This window comes from Macaca thibetana, chromosome 5, assembly GCF_024542745.1.
Source record: "Macaca thibetana thibetana isolate TM-01 chromosome 5, ASM2454274v1, whole genome shotgun sequence".
Taxonomy (NCBI): Eukaryota; Metazoa; Chordata; class Mammalia; order Primates; family Cercopithecidae; genus Macaca; species Macaca thibetana.
The window spans coordinates 161,580,398-161,595,758 of record NC_065582.1 but is presented as its reverse complement, the minus strand read 5'-3'; the positions used below and the strand labels follow the sequence as shown (position 1 = coordinate 161,595,758).

Genomic DNA, 15,361 nt, shown 5'->3' with positions numbered 1-15,361 from the left:
AAGCCCTCAAACCACAATGCAGTAAAAATCCCCAAATCACGAAATCTATTTTTTTGGAAATACTTCCCAGGTAAGAGGAAGGCAGAAATGCTGCAAATCTTCATAAAACATAAATTATGTAGACTCTTCAGTGGTCAAACACTTGATGAATACGGAATAAAACAGTCATCCAAGACCTAGAAAACCAAGAGTTCTATTAACAACAGATTAGAAAGGAAGGATGTGATGATGAAAGGAAACTCTGATTTCGAGTCAGAAGTCTGAGTCCTGGCACTGCCTTTTAGAGGCTACTTAATCTTGGGAGAAGTCACTTTATCTCTCTAGGTTCTGTTTCCCTGCCTATAAAATAAAATGATTGAACTAGAAAAGAGATGGCAGGTAAGTTTCTCTTTTGGTACTAAGCCTGATAAATTGTTAGTGATTTTCTGGAGAATTTGTTGAGAATACCAGGTTCAGTAGCAAAGAGTAATGTGATTAGTGGTGTCTGCCATGGGGGTGGGGTTAGGGAGTGGTGGTGTTCATGTCCTGAATTTTCTGTGTCTGAATTAGATGATCTCACCTCCTTTCCACCTGGGACATTCTGTTCTCTCTTGTCTGTACTTAATATGGGACATTTGTCTGGGGTGTTAAAAGTATAGCTCTTTGCTTTTGTCAAAGCTTTCCTTTTTTAAACATCAGCCTGTTAGGACACTGTGTTTTTCAAGATTAGTTTCACAGTCAGAAATGAAGATATTTTGGCAGCAATTTCTGGAAAATTATTGCAAATTAAAAAATGGCTACCAAAAGTCCTAAAATTTAATCTATAATAAACATAAAACATGTAGTGGGTTTGAAGTAAAAAGGGGTATAAGATGTTCACATGTTACTTTTAAATAAGAGGTTATGGGATATGGGGATTACGATAGACTTTACTGCTGTGGTAGAAGCTGGTTGCTGGAGCAGAAGAAGGTACTGGGGACCTTTTGTGTGTGCTGAAATCCAGTAGAAGACAATCCTTAGGGAGTTACGGAAATGCAAGTACTCTGTCTTATTTAATCTTTCTTTCCTGACCTGATACCTGGAACATAGTAGGCACAAAATAAATGTTGACTTCGATGTCTTGGTCTCCATTTAACTAGTTTCAGTCTCATGTTACAGAAGACATTTGCGTATAGATAAAATTAAAAATTAGGAATTGCAGAGATTTTGTGCTTTCCCTCATTTCTATACAGTACTTCATCACATTAATCAGTTCCATGAGAGAAATTTTCTATTTGAAAATGCCTCTCATCATCATTGTGAGTGAAATGTCAGGGATAATGATGGGAAAATGGTGTATCAGCTCTACTACTAGTGATAGGCAATTTGCAAAATTGTGTTTGCTTTACAGCACTTCCATAGGAGGTTTATTTGTGTGGCTGAAGCTATGAAATATGGATGTATGTTAGAGGTACATTAATTTACTCTAGCAGCATACATTTTACATACCATATGTTTATAGTTAATTAGCACAACAAACCCGCATTTAAAAATAATAATAATCTCAATTAGGTTATGCAAAATCAAGCAATCAACCACCTTCCTGACACATACATTCTCTGACTCCTTGGGTAACCATAAAGAAATTGTTCTTTTTTTTCCCTCTCTTCCATCTGCTATCTAGTATGTTACATAGAATATTCCATGTACTAGAAATCTTTCTAAAATATTATTCTCCAACATTTGAAAAGCTTCATATGAATCTCTTGGGAAGAATTTTTTTCTTATGACACTCATAAATGTTCAAAATATCTTTGTTGGTTTAATAAGGTACCATATATTTATTGAGTACACAGAGGAGTGCATTAGGGGAAACATTATGAATTTAAATGATTTTAAAAGAAAATGACTTACGGTACTATTTTAAGGTGATTTTGTAGTAAAATCTATTTTTGTACCCTAGCCTCTAATAGATAACATATATTCATAGAATTTTCAAAGTTGGAAAGAAACAGAGGTAACCTAGGCTGACTTCCCAACGTAATAATCCTCTCCACTAAATTCATGACCAGCCGTCATCCAGCTTCACTTGAATGCTTCCAGTGAGCAGAGGCCTACAGCCTTAGAAGGCAATGCAATTTATTTAATAGCTTTAATCGTTAGAAAATTTTCTCATATGAAGATAAAATATGCTCCCCATTAACTTCCAACCATTGGTCCTAGTTCTATTCTCTGAAGCAATAAAGGATAAGTCCAATTTCTATTCCATATGACACCCCTTCAGTTATAGAATAGCTATCAGATCCTCCCAGTCATCTCTTTCCTGGATACACATCCCCAATTTGTTAAGCTATAAATTCTGTTCATTCCCATTATTTTTCAAAGAAATGAACTAGTTTTATCAACGTCTCTCTTGAAATGTAGTGACTGAACGCGGGGCTTCAAATGTGATCTGACCTGAAAGTTTCCTTGTTGTGGTACTGTACTTCCAAATAGGCCAACTGTGAGTCCGTGCCAGCTTTTACAGTTTATGCTGGACTGCAGACTCACCATAGACAGCCAGAAACCCTTAAGGGCTTTTCCACACTGTCCCTTGGGTCTCCTCATCCTGTGCTACAGTGTACTTAGTTTTTCCCACTGCTGAAGCTTAGCCTTAAACTAGACAGGGCTGGAGAACAAGCCTAGGAATCTCCCCTTAAAGGCCTCTCTTTCCCTTGCCCTCAATTTCTTACATTTTTGTGATTCACTTATTAAATAGCTAGCTTACAAGCCAGTTTTGTTGTAAGTTCTTTTGTATTCTTGTTTATAATAGAAACAATTCAGTACATAACTTATTTGAATGTCAGGCTTACCTGTACTAACTTCATAAAAAAACCTCATGGTATTCTCGTGGATAATCTAAAGCAGTGGTTCTTAAACTTTAGTGTGCCAGGAGGACTTGATAAAACACAGATTGCCAGGCCCTACTCCCAAAGTTTCTGATTTATTAGGCCCTAGGTAAGGTGAGAATTTGCATTCCTAATGAGATCCCAGCTGACACTGATATTGCTGATCCAGACACCACTTTGAGAGCTACTGATGTAAAGAAAGATGGATTTAATGACCAGGTGGATTCATAGCAGTCTTAAAACCAAATTGAGAATGCTTGTGGATAATAGGTTGCAGGAGGAGACTGAAGCAAGAGGCTAATAGAAGTCATGCTTATTCACTTCGATTTGCTTTCAAGATAATCTGCTGAAACTAAAAGTTGAGTTAGGGACCTTGAGGAGAGAGGTACCTATTTGAAATAGTCACTGTGGGGAGAACAACTATAATTGTGAGCCTGTGTCTTCATCTCCATTTTTCTGCCTTATGCCAGGCCTCGAACAAGTGTTTTACAAACATTATCTCATTTAACCTTCACAGCAACTTTAAGTACCGGTACCCTCTTCTTACGTAAGATGACACAGAGCAAATTTCACACACAAAATGGGAAGCCCTGACCAAATGAGCACACATTTTCAAAGGCTGAATTTTTTAATGCCAAAAGCTAAGTTCTTGAATACATGATAGATTTTCTCATAAAGTCTGTTGTATTAGATAAAAGCTTAGAGTTGTTCCTTTAATACTAGACAATGTAAATTTGTCATAACAGATCTTTTTAATAATGAAATTTTACTGCTACAGAAGCTGTTGGTTTGTAAGTAAACTCTTGCTCTTAAGAATTTCTTGTTAAATACTATAAGGGAGATGGTTGTGCTTTAGTCAGGAGTAGACCAAGGCAGCTTTCCAGTGCAGCATGACTCAGCGGGTTTGGAGCGCAGGTGCACAACTCTGCACGTTATGTAACCACACTGCAGGTGTATTAGGTGATCACTCATGTGAGCTCGTGCTTGGCCTGGAGCCACTATTGTCTGTAAAAGGTATAATTAACCTGCTAACGCTGTACATATGGCCTGTGCCTGGGTTGGCTCATGCCTGGGCTCACTTGCACCCAGAGAGAGAGTAAAGCCATGTTGAAACTGTCTACAATTCGAGTGTTTTTCCAGTTACCTGCCACTGGTCTACCTACTCCCCTTGGTCCTCAGCTTGGCCTGAGACCTGACACTTGGCGTGACAATTGACATTACGAACAGGATACTGGGGAGAGTGAGCCTTCATTCCCTGGTGATTCTGGGTCAGCCATGTGGCCACAACATGGGTTGTGGTGCCCGGTGTCAGCTGTACTGCTTGAATGGGCTCCAGTGGAAACCTGGGCAGCGGTAGATGGGTCCCCTGCGAGCATGGAGAAGGCACTGAAGCAGCTAGAAATGCAGAGCACTGAGGAGGAATGAGCTTTTGCCAGCAGAGTTGGATGGGCATTTTTGACTGTGCTACGAGAAGTACACACCCAGTCCTTGAGGGATGCAGTAGAGGTAAGGGCCCTCCAGGTACAGATGGGGCATCTGGAGGCCTGGCTACACAACTCAGAAAAAGAGTTAGAAACTGCCATGAATGGGGACCTCCAGGCACACGCAGGGCGCCTGGAGGCCTGGCTACAGAGCTTGGAAAAGGAATTCGGGCCTGCTCTGGATGCAGGCCTGGGTCTGTTGTCTTGGCCAGAGACCCCCACCTGGTCTGATACCAAGGAGGCTGTTGGTGGGATCGAGGGTTCCGTGCCATAAAGAAGGGAAAGGTGCCCCACCTGCAGGGGTGCCCCCAATGGGAGAAAAGGGCGTCCCAGTGAGTGACATGCTCACAGGTGTGGATAGATTTGATTTTGGCCAGGGTGGAGCAAGAGAAAGTTGATAAGCAGCCCAGTGAACTTTGTGGAGACAGCCGTTTCCAGAGCAACAATTCTAGAAAATACCCAAGCAGGAGAAGAACGTTTCTGCGTGACCTGGTGCCACCCTGGCACTCCAGCCCAAAGACACACAATACCACAGAAAGCAACAGCTCCAGGTTATGGCAGGCAACCCATGTTGTGGCCAGGTGGGGGTGTAAAGTCTTCTGTTTGATGAGGGAACTGGCCGAGGTGCCCCTCCCGAGGAGGCCACATGTGAAATTAGTAATCCACTGGTCTCCCACCAATGTACAGCAAGTGCTGGTGCTGGTAGACACCAGTGCAGATACATTCTGGGGTTGGATATTTTACACGACTTGGCAGCTGTGCCGTCTATCACGGACTTGATGGACCACTAGATGGAACTGGGATAGTATCACTATATAGTGGAGTTGGCTAATGCATTGTTTTCCAGAGAGCCAGGAACAGTTTGCCTTCATGGGAGGATGACACAGGTTGCCGCAGGGCTTTTTGCATAGCCCCGCCATTAGCCATGGTTTTGTTAATGATATTATGCCCACCTCTGATTCTCTTGCAGATTTAGAAGCAGCAACACTCCCCTTGCCTAGAATTAAGATGGTACGGCTGAGACCGCCTTCCTGGCAGCCAAGTGGGCCATTTAGCAGGCATAAGCCCTATAGATAGTTGACAGGGGCGCCCATTTGAGCTGGATGTACACGTGACCACAGATAGTTTTGGCTGGGGCCAATATCAGTGCATGGAGCACTTGAGAACACCGATGGGCTTTTGGTCCCAGCTGTGGAAGGGAGCTGAGCCCCGTTGTTGGTTGATAAAGAAGCAGTTCGTAACTCATATGCTGCCCTTCAGATTCATGACAGCATGGCAGGACAGGCGACAGACATTGTGTGTATGACTTGCCTGATAGTGTGATGGGTGTGTTCGTGGATAACAACCTCCCAAACTGAGACAGCGCAGACATCCACTTTGGCAAAGTGGGGCACCTACTTGGAGCAGCAGAGTATGCTGAGTACAAGTCCCTTAGCATCTGAGTTGCAAGATGTCTTGGGACCTGTCATCCTAATGCAAGATAAGGCCATGGGGCCTAAGGCATAGCCTGACGCAACCCTACACCTTGAGCCATTGCTATTTAAGGAAGGGCATCCCCCCATTCCTGATGAGGGGCATGATACACAGATGGGTCTAGCCAAGGTGCTACTGCTGCCTGGACTGCTGTTGCAGTCCAACCTAGTACTGATACTATATGGTTTGCAACCGGGCATGGCAAAGTAGCCAATGGGCTGAACGTAGAGCACTGTGGATGGTGATCACCAAGGAGGTGACACCTATGGTAATCTGTACTGATACCTGGGTGGTCTATCAAGGGTTAACCTTGTGGTTAACTACCTAGAAGTTACAAAGGTGACTAGTTGGTCACCAGCCCCTGTGGGGCCAGGCCATGTGGCAAGACCCTATAGGAGGAAGGATGACCTCCTCCTACCAAGTATGGGGACAAAAGGTAATCTGTTGTTGCCTGCCCCAATGCCTTTAAAGGTAGGGGAATAAAAACCCGGCTTAATGTATAAAGCAACATTGGGGTGATGTCACCATGAGGTGGTTGCCTGCCATAACCTGGAGCTGTTGCTTTCTGTGGTATTGTGTGTTATGAATTCAGGGCTCCACCCTATGGGCATGTGTCCCCGCCCAGAGGACACCCTTGGCCTAGGGGGTGGAGTGTAAGAGAGATGGCTGCGCTTTAGTCAGGAGTAGGCTGAGGTGGCTTTCTGGCACAGCGTGACTTAGCAGGTTTGGAGCGCAGTTGCACAACTCCACACGTTATGTAACCATGCCATGTGAGGCTCATTAGGTGATCACACACATGCGCTCGTGCTTGGCTTGGAGCCATTGTTGTCTGTAAAAGGTATAATTACCTGCGAATGCTGTACATACGGCCTTCACCCAGGTCGGCTTGCACCCACGGCTTACGCCCAGTCTTGCTTATGCCCAGAGAGAGAGTAAAAGCCATGTCGAAATTGTCTATGATCATTGAGTGTTATTCCAGCTGCCCACCACTGGTCCACCTACTCCCCTTGGTCCTCAGCTTGGACTGGAACCTGACACTTGGCATGACAAATACTTTAATTCATATATTGGCATCAGTTTGTTCATTTATTGGTTAAAGAATCTTAATGTTGACTAATTTGAGTAAATTTTCTGCTTTAATTTTTAACTTTCTAGGTAGATTATGATAATCATGCACTTTATAAACACGGAAAGACAGGTCGAAAACAGTCTCCTGTGCGTATTTTCACCAACATTCCGCCCAACAAAATAATCCTTCCTACTGAAGAAGGGTACAGGTAAGATCAAAGTGGAATTTTGAGGTACACAAGTCACTGAAAATAAAGTTACATATATCTATCAGTCAAATGCTTTCAGTGTTGAATCATGTTATTCTTCTATTACTTTTAAATTAGGTCCATAATTTCATACTGAATTGAATTCAGATTGCACTCAGTTTTTGTAATGAGTGCTTTGTAAAGTTTTATCTACTCTGTAAATTTCAATAAATGTATGCAGCTGATTTCTCTGTCCTTTACTCTGTAGATTTTGCTCTCTGTGTCAACGATATGTTTCTCTAGAGAATCAACACTGTGAGCACTGTAATTCTTGCACATCCAAGGTATGGTGTTCTTATAGAATGTATTTTTATTTAAATATTTTCATTTTATTTTAGCTTACTAGTTTTATTACCTTTTAAATGTTATTTTGTTAATACAATTTGTATTAATATGTATTATCATTTATTAATTATGCTGTAATACAATATTTTAAATTATAGAGTACAACAGCTTTTAAAAATACTTAACTGCCTTCATCATCACCAACAGTCATTTGAATTCATCTTCAAATGGTACTTGGGACTACTAAAATTATCAGTGTTTCAAATAAGGCATTAAATGCATGCTCAATTATGTGTATGTTGAGGGAAAAATTATGGTGTTTCAAATAAGGCACTGACCTATTAGGTACCATCATCATTCTGGTGAAATAATTAATAACATGTACTGTGCACTTTTAATATGCCAGACACTTTCCTAAGAGCTTCGCATGGATGAACTCATTTAATCCTCACAACAGCCTTATTAGGTACAGTTACTCCTTGATTTTTTACAGATGAAGGACTGCAAAGGGACATACCTCCTATTTATTTATTTAGGTATTATTTTGTCTTAATACACTTGGTTCTTTAGAGGAGTTTTAGGTTCACAACAAAATCGAGCAGAAGGTACAGAGATTCCCCATATGTCCCCTGTCCTGACACATGCACATTCTCCCCAACTGTCAGCATCTTCCACCAGAGGGGTGCGTTTGTTACAAGTGATGGACCTGCATTGACACATCATTAACACCCCGAGCCTAGAGTTGACATTAGGTTCACTCTTGGTGTTTTACATTCTATGGGTTTGAAAAATGTATGACATGTTTTCACCATTACAGTGTCATACAGAGTGGTTTCACTGTTTTCACTAAAAATCTTTTGTGTTCTATCTATTCATCCTTCTTCCTGAAGGGTGTCTCTGGCTACCACTATCTTTTTACTGTCTCTGTAGTTTTTCCTTTTCCAGAATGTCACACAGTTGGAATTATATAGTATATAGCCTTTCAGATTGGCTTCTTTCACTTAGTAATAGGCATGAAAGGTTCCTTCATGTCTTTTCATGGTTTGATCGCTCATTTTTTGTTAGCTCTGAATGCTATTCCTTTGATATACCACAACTTGTTTACTCATTCACCTACTGACGGATATCTTGGTTGTTTCCAAGTTTTGGCAATTATAAATAAACCCCCTAATTTTTTAGGAAGGCAGGGTGACCCTTAAGTTGTTTTGTTTATTTTAACTAAATCTGGTCAGAAAGGGCATGTGAAGTTTAGTTTGGCTCATAAGCACAAATTATTCTCTAAAGAAGAGGCTGCATTTATATAAACATTAGAAAGTACATTTTTCATGATTATAGAATGGTATTACTGGTTATACTTGTTTTTAACAATGTTAATACATCTGATTGTTTATATTTAGTTTTTATTAGTTGAGACATGCTGTGTATTCTTCATTTAAAAAAAATTATGCCCAGATTGTATAGTTTAAAGTTGAGGGAAACAAACTTATTATTTAGAGATGCACACAAAGGTAGTAAAAGGAAGCAAGAGCTAGGAAATGACAATCACACAATTTAAAGAGGTGTCATTTGGAGGGGACGGGAGGAATGCTGTGACTGAGTAGGGGCACGGGACAGTTTCCAGAGGGCTGGTGGTATTCTTTCTTGACCTCGTGGGTTTTATCCGTGTTTGCTTTACAATACTCATTAAATTGGATATATTTTATGCACCTTCCTAGATATTTTTATTTCATAGTTTTAAAATTAATCAAACAGTAACCTATAATCTATCTTTCTAAATTATGTAAAGTTCTCAAATATGAATTTCATTAAGGATTATGCAGTATAGACACATAAAATTATGAATCATTAATTCTCTTGAAATTTTCATTTGAGTCCTTTTTTGTGCAGATTGGGTTGCTTGAACTGGAGTGGATTTTCAAGATCATTTAGATAAATCTCCTAGTTTTACAGTTAAGGAAATTGAGGCCCATCAAGGAGGCATTTGAGTTGAGTGGAGAAATGCATAAATTAAAATCAAAGTATTTAATTGTGAAGCCCAGAAAAGGCAGAAATAAGGAATGAATAATTTACACAGATTTTAATAAGACATTTTAATTTTTAATTGTAGAACTTGATTTTTAATAACAAATTAAATATAATTTAAAAATTGTTTTTTTTTTTGATAGGATGGCAGGAAATGGAACCATTGCTTTCTCTGTAAAAAGTGTGTAAAGCCTTGTAAGTATTGAGACTTAATGTTTGAGATCCTATGAACACATTTTAGAGTTTTTCTCCATCTAAATAGGATTTTTCATTGGATTTATAAAGGAAAAACTAATCAGGGTAGAGACTTGTAATTTATTTGCTTTTTAATTTTATAGTTATCAACATGTATGTTCTGCCTTGTTCTGCCTTGCAGGAGAGATGATTGCTCACCTGTTTCAGTGTGGCATTTGGTTTGACTTATTTTAATAAGGCATTGTGTCACTCAGCCAGCCTCCATTGTGACAGTAGCTGTCAGCTCATAACTTACTGGAGAAGGGCTGAATTTGTTGCATGTAACAGATAGAAGTTAGCTAGTTTATGTGGAATTCTAACCTCTTCTCCCTGGTCTGTTTAGCCAAACTAAAACTAGCTGTGCAAACTAGCCACAATATTTCAAGTAAACACTGTTCGTATATCCTACCTTAAAAGTTAATAAGATGAAAAATTACGTTACATGAACTTCTTTTAAAACTTAATTTTTATTTTACAGCCTGGATCCACTGTAGCATTTGCAATCACTGTGCTGTTCCAGATCACTCTTGCGAGGGCCCCAAAGATGGCTGCTTTATTTGTGGTGAATTGGATCATAAACGCAGTACTTGTCCTAACATTGCTACATCTAAAAGAGCTAACAAGTCAGTCGAATACTTAACTAGAAAAATGTATTCCATCTGTGTTTTATACAGGGTAATCCATAAAAGCATGCAACATTTGGAGGATCTTAAAGTGCCAAGTTAATTGTCACTTTCACTATTATGTACTGGTTGCATAGATGGATGGAGAGAGGAGAGAAAGATGATTCAAAGAGCTTGCTTTCAAAGAGCTTACAGTTCTATAGCTTAGACATGAAAATAACCAAAATATGAGGTAGAAAGTGGTTAACTTTGCCTCTCCTTAGCTTTACGTCTCATGTGTAAAGTTACAGGGCTTGACAGTTCATGCTTTATTGAAGGACATGATATTTAAGTCAGGCTTTGAGGAACAGATCAGATCTAGACACACGATGGCAGGAAAGGCTGGAGAAGCCATTTCAGATTGAATATCAAGTAATTCTACAGTAGGCAAATTGTAAGAGAGCTATTTCTTTATATCAGATTTTAAGAAAAATATTTAGACATGCTTAATACTTAAATATTTGAAATTTTTATTACTTTTTTTCCTGTGATTATTTTCACATCTCTTACCAATATTTGGTTACAGTTATCGATTACAATTCAGAGTAAAGGGAGAGCAATGACAATAGCATATTTAGAAAAGGCATTGCTTCTGGAATAGTTATCCCCAAAATAAAACAAGACAAAACAAAAAAAGAAAAACACTGCTATTTTAACAGGGCTAATTTGAATGATTATACTTTTTTCCTAACTAAAAGGGATGATAGCGATTAAGTGCTCTTGCTTTATTGCTAAGAAAACTAATGTCACACAGTTATTAATTGGAGATTACCAGATAGCTAAATTTGACATTATGTGACATATGAAATTTCAGATTGGGCTACCATATGACTATGACTTGTAATTAAAGAAAAATGGATTCTTATTAGAAATATCTGATACTTTGGTAATTATTTATGATAATATTACAATTCTTTCCCATGTGTTTTATTTATTTGTGGTCAGTGAAATTTTTTTTTCCATTGTGGTCCAACCACTTGAATTCTGGCTACCATTACAACTGCCTCGTTCCTACATTTACTCTACTTTAAATAATTATTTCCACTGAGTAATCCAGGATAAAGTAAAGTTTTAAAAACTTAATTAAAGAAGCTTACTGAAGCATCTTATAAAATATTTCCCTTAGAATAAACCTTCAGAAATTGAATACAACCTCATAATCATATTGGTCTGGGATTGCTGTACCATTGTCAGTGTGATGCTGGGTGGTAGTCAGTAACATGCTCAGCCTTTAATTCTGTGAACTTACATGGAAACTGAATTTGCATTTTGATACTCTATTGTAGGCCCTTCATTGCTTCCTAAATATAGTCTATTTGGCAGTAATATACTATTTCATTAGGGGAAATCATCTAGTATCTTTCAGTACTAGATCTTATCAAGTTTAATTCCAAGAGCAAATCCTTTGAGATGTGGATGCCTGATAATTCTTAAATAATATTACTTTTTTCCTCAGAGAAGACACCTAAACTCCTATTAATAGTTACTGCTTTAAAAAAAAATTATTTTGAAATTGACAAAGCAAAATTATTTTTTTATTTACAATAGTGAAAAATAACAACCTTTTTAGCATACATGACATAAAAGGTCTTTCCATCTCAGGCTTTTTACAGCTGTCTTATATTAATTTGTTTTTCCTTGGTGTTAATTTTTCTTTAGTTGCTAACTGGAATGATGCTGGCTCCCTCTTGTGGTTAAAGCTCATTTTATCAGTTACATAAATATCTATAATTTAAAGGACAAATACTAGGTCAATTTAATTTTAAGAAAAAATAAAACTGACTTATAGTCAGTTCATCACCATTCAAAGACTTTATCTCTGGAAAGTTTTGTATATTCATATTACAAATGAATATTTTCAAATATTTTCCTCCTGTTTTTGTTTACCATATCCCCTAGTGAAATTTCATTCATTTTTAGTCCTGCTTATAAGTGGATGAGCCAAAGAGAAACTTAAATTTTGTGTACAGGCACACATGGCTTCACTGACTTTGCCATTAGAGATTATGCTGTATTTCATTAAGTTTGCTAAATCATCACTTATCAAGAAAGTATCCTACTTCAAAAAAGTGGGGAAATAGATTTATATAGTATGCATTAATCAGTATAATACTATAAAGATAACTTTTTTGTTTAAGTTTTCAATCCTACTACTTCTGTAAACTGTTCTATTTTGAACTGATAAGGTATCCCTAGTCCACAGTGCAAAATTTAAATATGAAAAAATTTAAGGTTGTCAAGCAAAATTCTGTGGAATAGTCATGTGGAACTAATAATGGCTAATATTTATTGAGTGATTATTATATGGTTAGCAGTTTGCATATATATAAATAATTTAGAGTATATAGTACAGCACAGGTCCTGGAATCAAGCTGGTTCTGCCAGTTCCTCATGGAATGTTCATCGATTTCATAGCCTCAATATCTTCACCTAAAAAAGTAGGGATAGAGAGGGGGTGACTATCCTCCCCCTTATATCTCTGTCTCCCAGCTCCTTGAAGTCAAAGATTATGCCCATTCATTTTTGTATTCTCATCAGGTAACATATATGCTGAGTAAACAAAAAGTGAGGCATAAATTGAACCCATTGGGGGATACATTGTTCATGAAGCTCTTTTCCCAGGTTTATTCCTGACAAGATCACGAATAAGCTTTTCCTATGGAGAAGCTTATGAGAGGTGAACCTAACAATTCATATTGCTGGGTAATCAGGGGAAGAGTCCTGGTTTGGCGGTGCTGTAGCTCTAGCCCCTTCCTTGTTTCTCGATGTGATGAGTGTCATGACATGATTCAGCTAGCTTGGAGAAAGTGAATGGATGGGCCAGTAATTTTTTTAGCCACAGGTCGCCTGTAAGTGCGGAGAACACCAGAAACAAAGAATCTGTTTTGTCTGGTGTGGTTCAGTGTTTTCAGAGGGTGAGTTCCAGCTTGTTTATTTTGAAGCTAATCTTTAAGATAAGGACCACAAAATGCTGATACTCTGCGTGGCACTTGTCAGGACTTTAAGATCCGCTGAGGAAAGGAAAATCTGTAGGACTTAGGAAATGGGCCCTTTCAAGGCTTGTTGGTTTTTTCCATTGTGCTGTTTCATTTTTCTACCTCTGCTAACTGCCCCATGTATCAGCTCCTCTCCGGAAAAAACGGCATTCAAGGATTTGGAGATCGAAGTGCTGAGTTGAGCAGTACAGATGTACAAAAAACTTCTTTAAAAAGTCCAATCTCACTGCCTTTGCATTTACCTCTGTGGTGTTTGCCCCAGACAGCTTGTTCTAAATCCATAGTAACCATCTTTTAAATAATTTTTTTTTCTCAAGCATTTTGCTTGGTCAGGCCTCTGGCTCTTTCCTTGTTGTTATGGTTAAGAGACTGAGGATTTATGCTTGCAATACAGTAGATTATTTCCCTTCTTCTATTTTCTTATTTGGTTAGCTAGTTAATTAAACTTCAACATAATTACATAATTCACTGTGCTCATTCTGTGAAATAATTTAGCACCTTGTTTTCCAGAGCTGTCGGAAAGCAGAAGCAAAGAAAAAGTAATAAGATGAAAATGGAGACCACGAAAGGACAATCCATGAATCATACATCTGCTACAAGGAGAAAGAAAAGGAGGGAAAGAGCCCATCAATATCTTGGCTCTTAAATGTCCAGTGACTTGAGAATAAGAAAGATTTATGGTCCAACCTTTGATGCCATTTTCTGAAAGTGCCACACTGGACTTAAATTCAGCCGCTTCCAGAGGTATGCACCTTTCTGAGCTAGATAACAGGCAGGTGGCATTTGCTGGCTTACAGTCCCTTATCTGCCTCTCTGGAGACTGGGAGTTGTTCCATCTTCAGCCGGTTTACTAGTTCTTTCAGCATTCATTTTTCCTCATTTTAAGTCTCTCCCAGTCGCATTATTCTATTTTTATTTTTTTTGAAACGGAGTCTTGCTCTGTCTCCCAGGCTAGAGTGCAATGGCATGACCTCAGCTCACTGCAACCTCTGCCTCCCGGGTTCAAGCGATTCTCCTGCCTTAGTCTCCTGAGTAGCTGGGATCACAGGCACATGCCACCATGACTGGCTAATTTTTGTATGTTTAGTAGAGACGGGGTTTCACCATGTTGGCCAGGCTGATCTCGAACTCCTGGCCTCAAGGGATCTGCCTGCCTTGGCCTCCCAAAGTGCTGGGATTACAGGCATGAGCCACCTCACCCAGCTCGGGTCACATTATTCTAGCCTCTTTAATCTAGAAAATGCAGACAGCATTCTTTTGCAGAAGATGTCAGAAGAAAACGAAAGTGAAAACCTATGAAGTTTGTCTACCTTGAACATAAAAGTATGTTCATTTAAATAGGAAAATATTTTATGTTAAATATGAAACAATAGTTTAAACCCCACTTGAAAAGTACAGTGTACAATTATTTTTAGACTGAATTTGAAGATGATGGAAAGAGTTTTTACAAAGGCACTGTATAGATATAGAGATTGTAATTTTAATTACATTATTATTAAATATTTATTTTCCATGTACTTTTGGCAGTTGTCTTTTGATGGTCTAGAATCACTTAAATGCTTGTTGAATGAGTGAGATGTTTAGAACTAAGACTTGCTCTGTCATTCCAGTGTCTTTTAACCTATGCAGTCAGTTTCTCTCTTTGTAAAAGTAGTTCGGAGCAGAAGTCAGGAGAGTTTAGTAATTAAACTCCTCATTCCTACCCTTAACGTTTCCTGGCTGTATGATCTTGGCCAGGCCACTCTCTCTCTAAAAGCCCTGGTTTCTTCATTATTATAATGGGGAGAATATCAGCTATACCTGAGGTTTGTTTTGTGATTAAATTTTAAATGAGACCCAAGTGCTTGGCTCTCAGTTCTCCTCTGTCATTGGTGAGTTATGTTAACAATAAAGATTGTTACTGGGGTCTAATGGTGATTATCTTTTGGCCCGAAAACAAAGCACTTAACTGCAGTAATTTGAACTCCCAGAACAAACAGTTCATCTCCCCATTTCTCTGCTAGTTATTATCTCCTTAAGACTGAATTGTTTTGAATGACTTATATT

General features: G+C 38.6%; 1 protein-coding gene across 3 annotated transcripts in view; it reads left to right on the top strand.

Annotated features, from left to right (window-relative positions):
• ZCCHC4 (zinc finger CCHC-type containing 4) overlaps nt 1-14,832 on the top strand; it is a 56,502-nt gene extending 41,670 nt beyond the window's left edge. For all 3 annotated transcript variants that reach the window (XM_050790701.1, XM_050790702.1, XM_050790703.1), the window contains 5 exons: nt 6,956-7,077; nt 7,325-7,400; nt 9,567-9,618; nt 10,136-10,280; nt 13,826-14,832. In XM_050790701.1, coding sequence (XP_050646658.1) covers nt 6,956-7,077; nt 7,325-7,400; nt 9,567-9,618; nt 10,136-10,280; nt 13,826-13,961 — 531 coding nt within the window. In that variant the 3' untranslated portion in view covers nt 13,962-14,832. The remainder of the gene's footprint in view (nt 1-6,955; nt 7,078-7,324; nt 7,401-9,566; nt 9,619-10,135; nt 10,281-13,825) is intronic.
• Nucleotides 14,833-15,361: the final 529 nt, after the last annotated feature.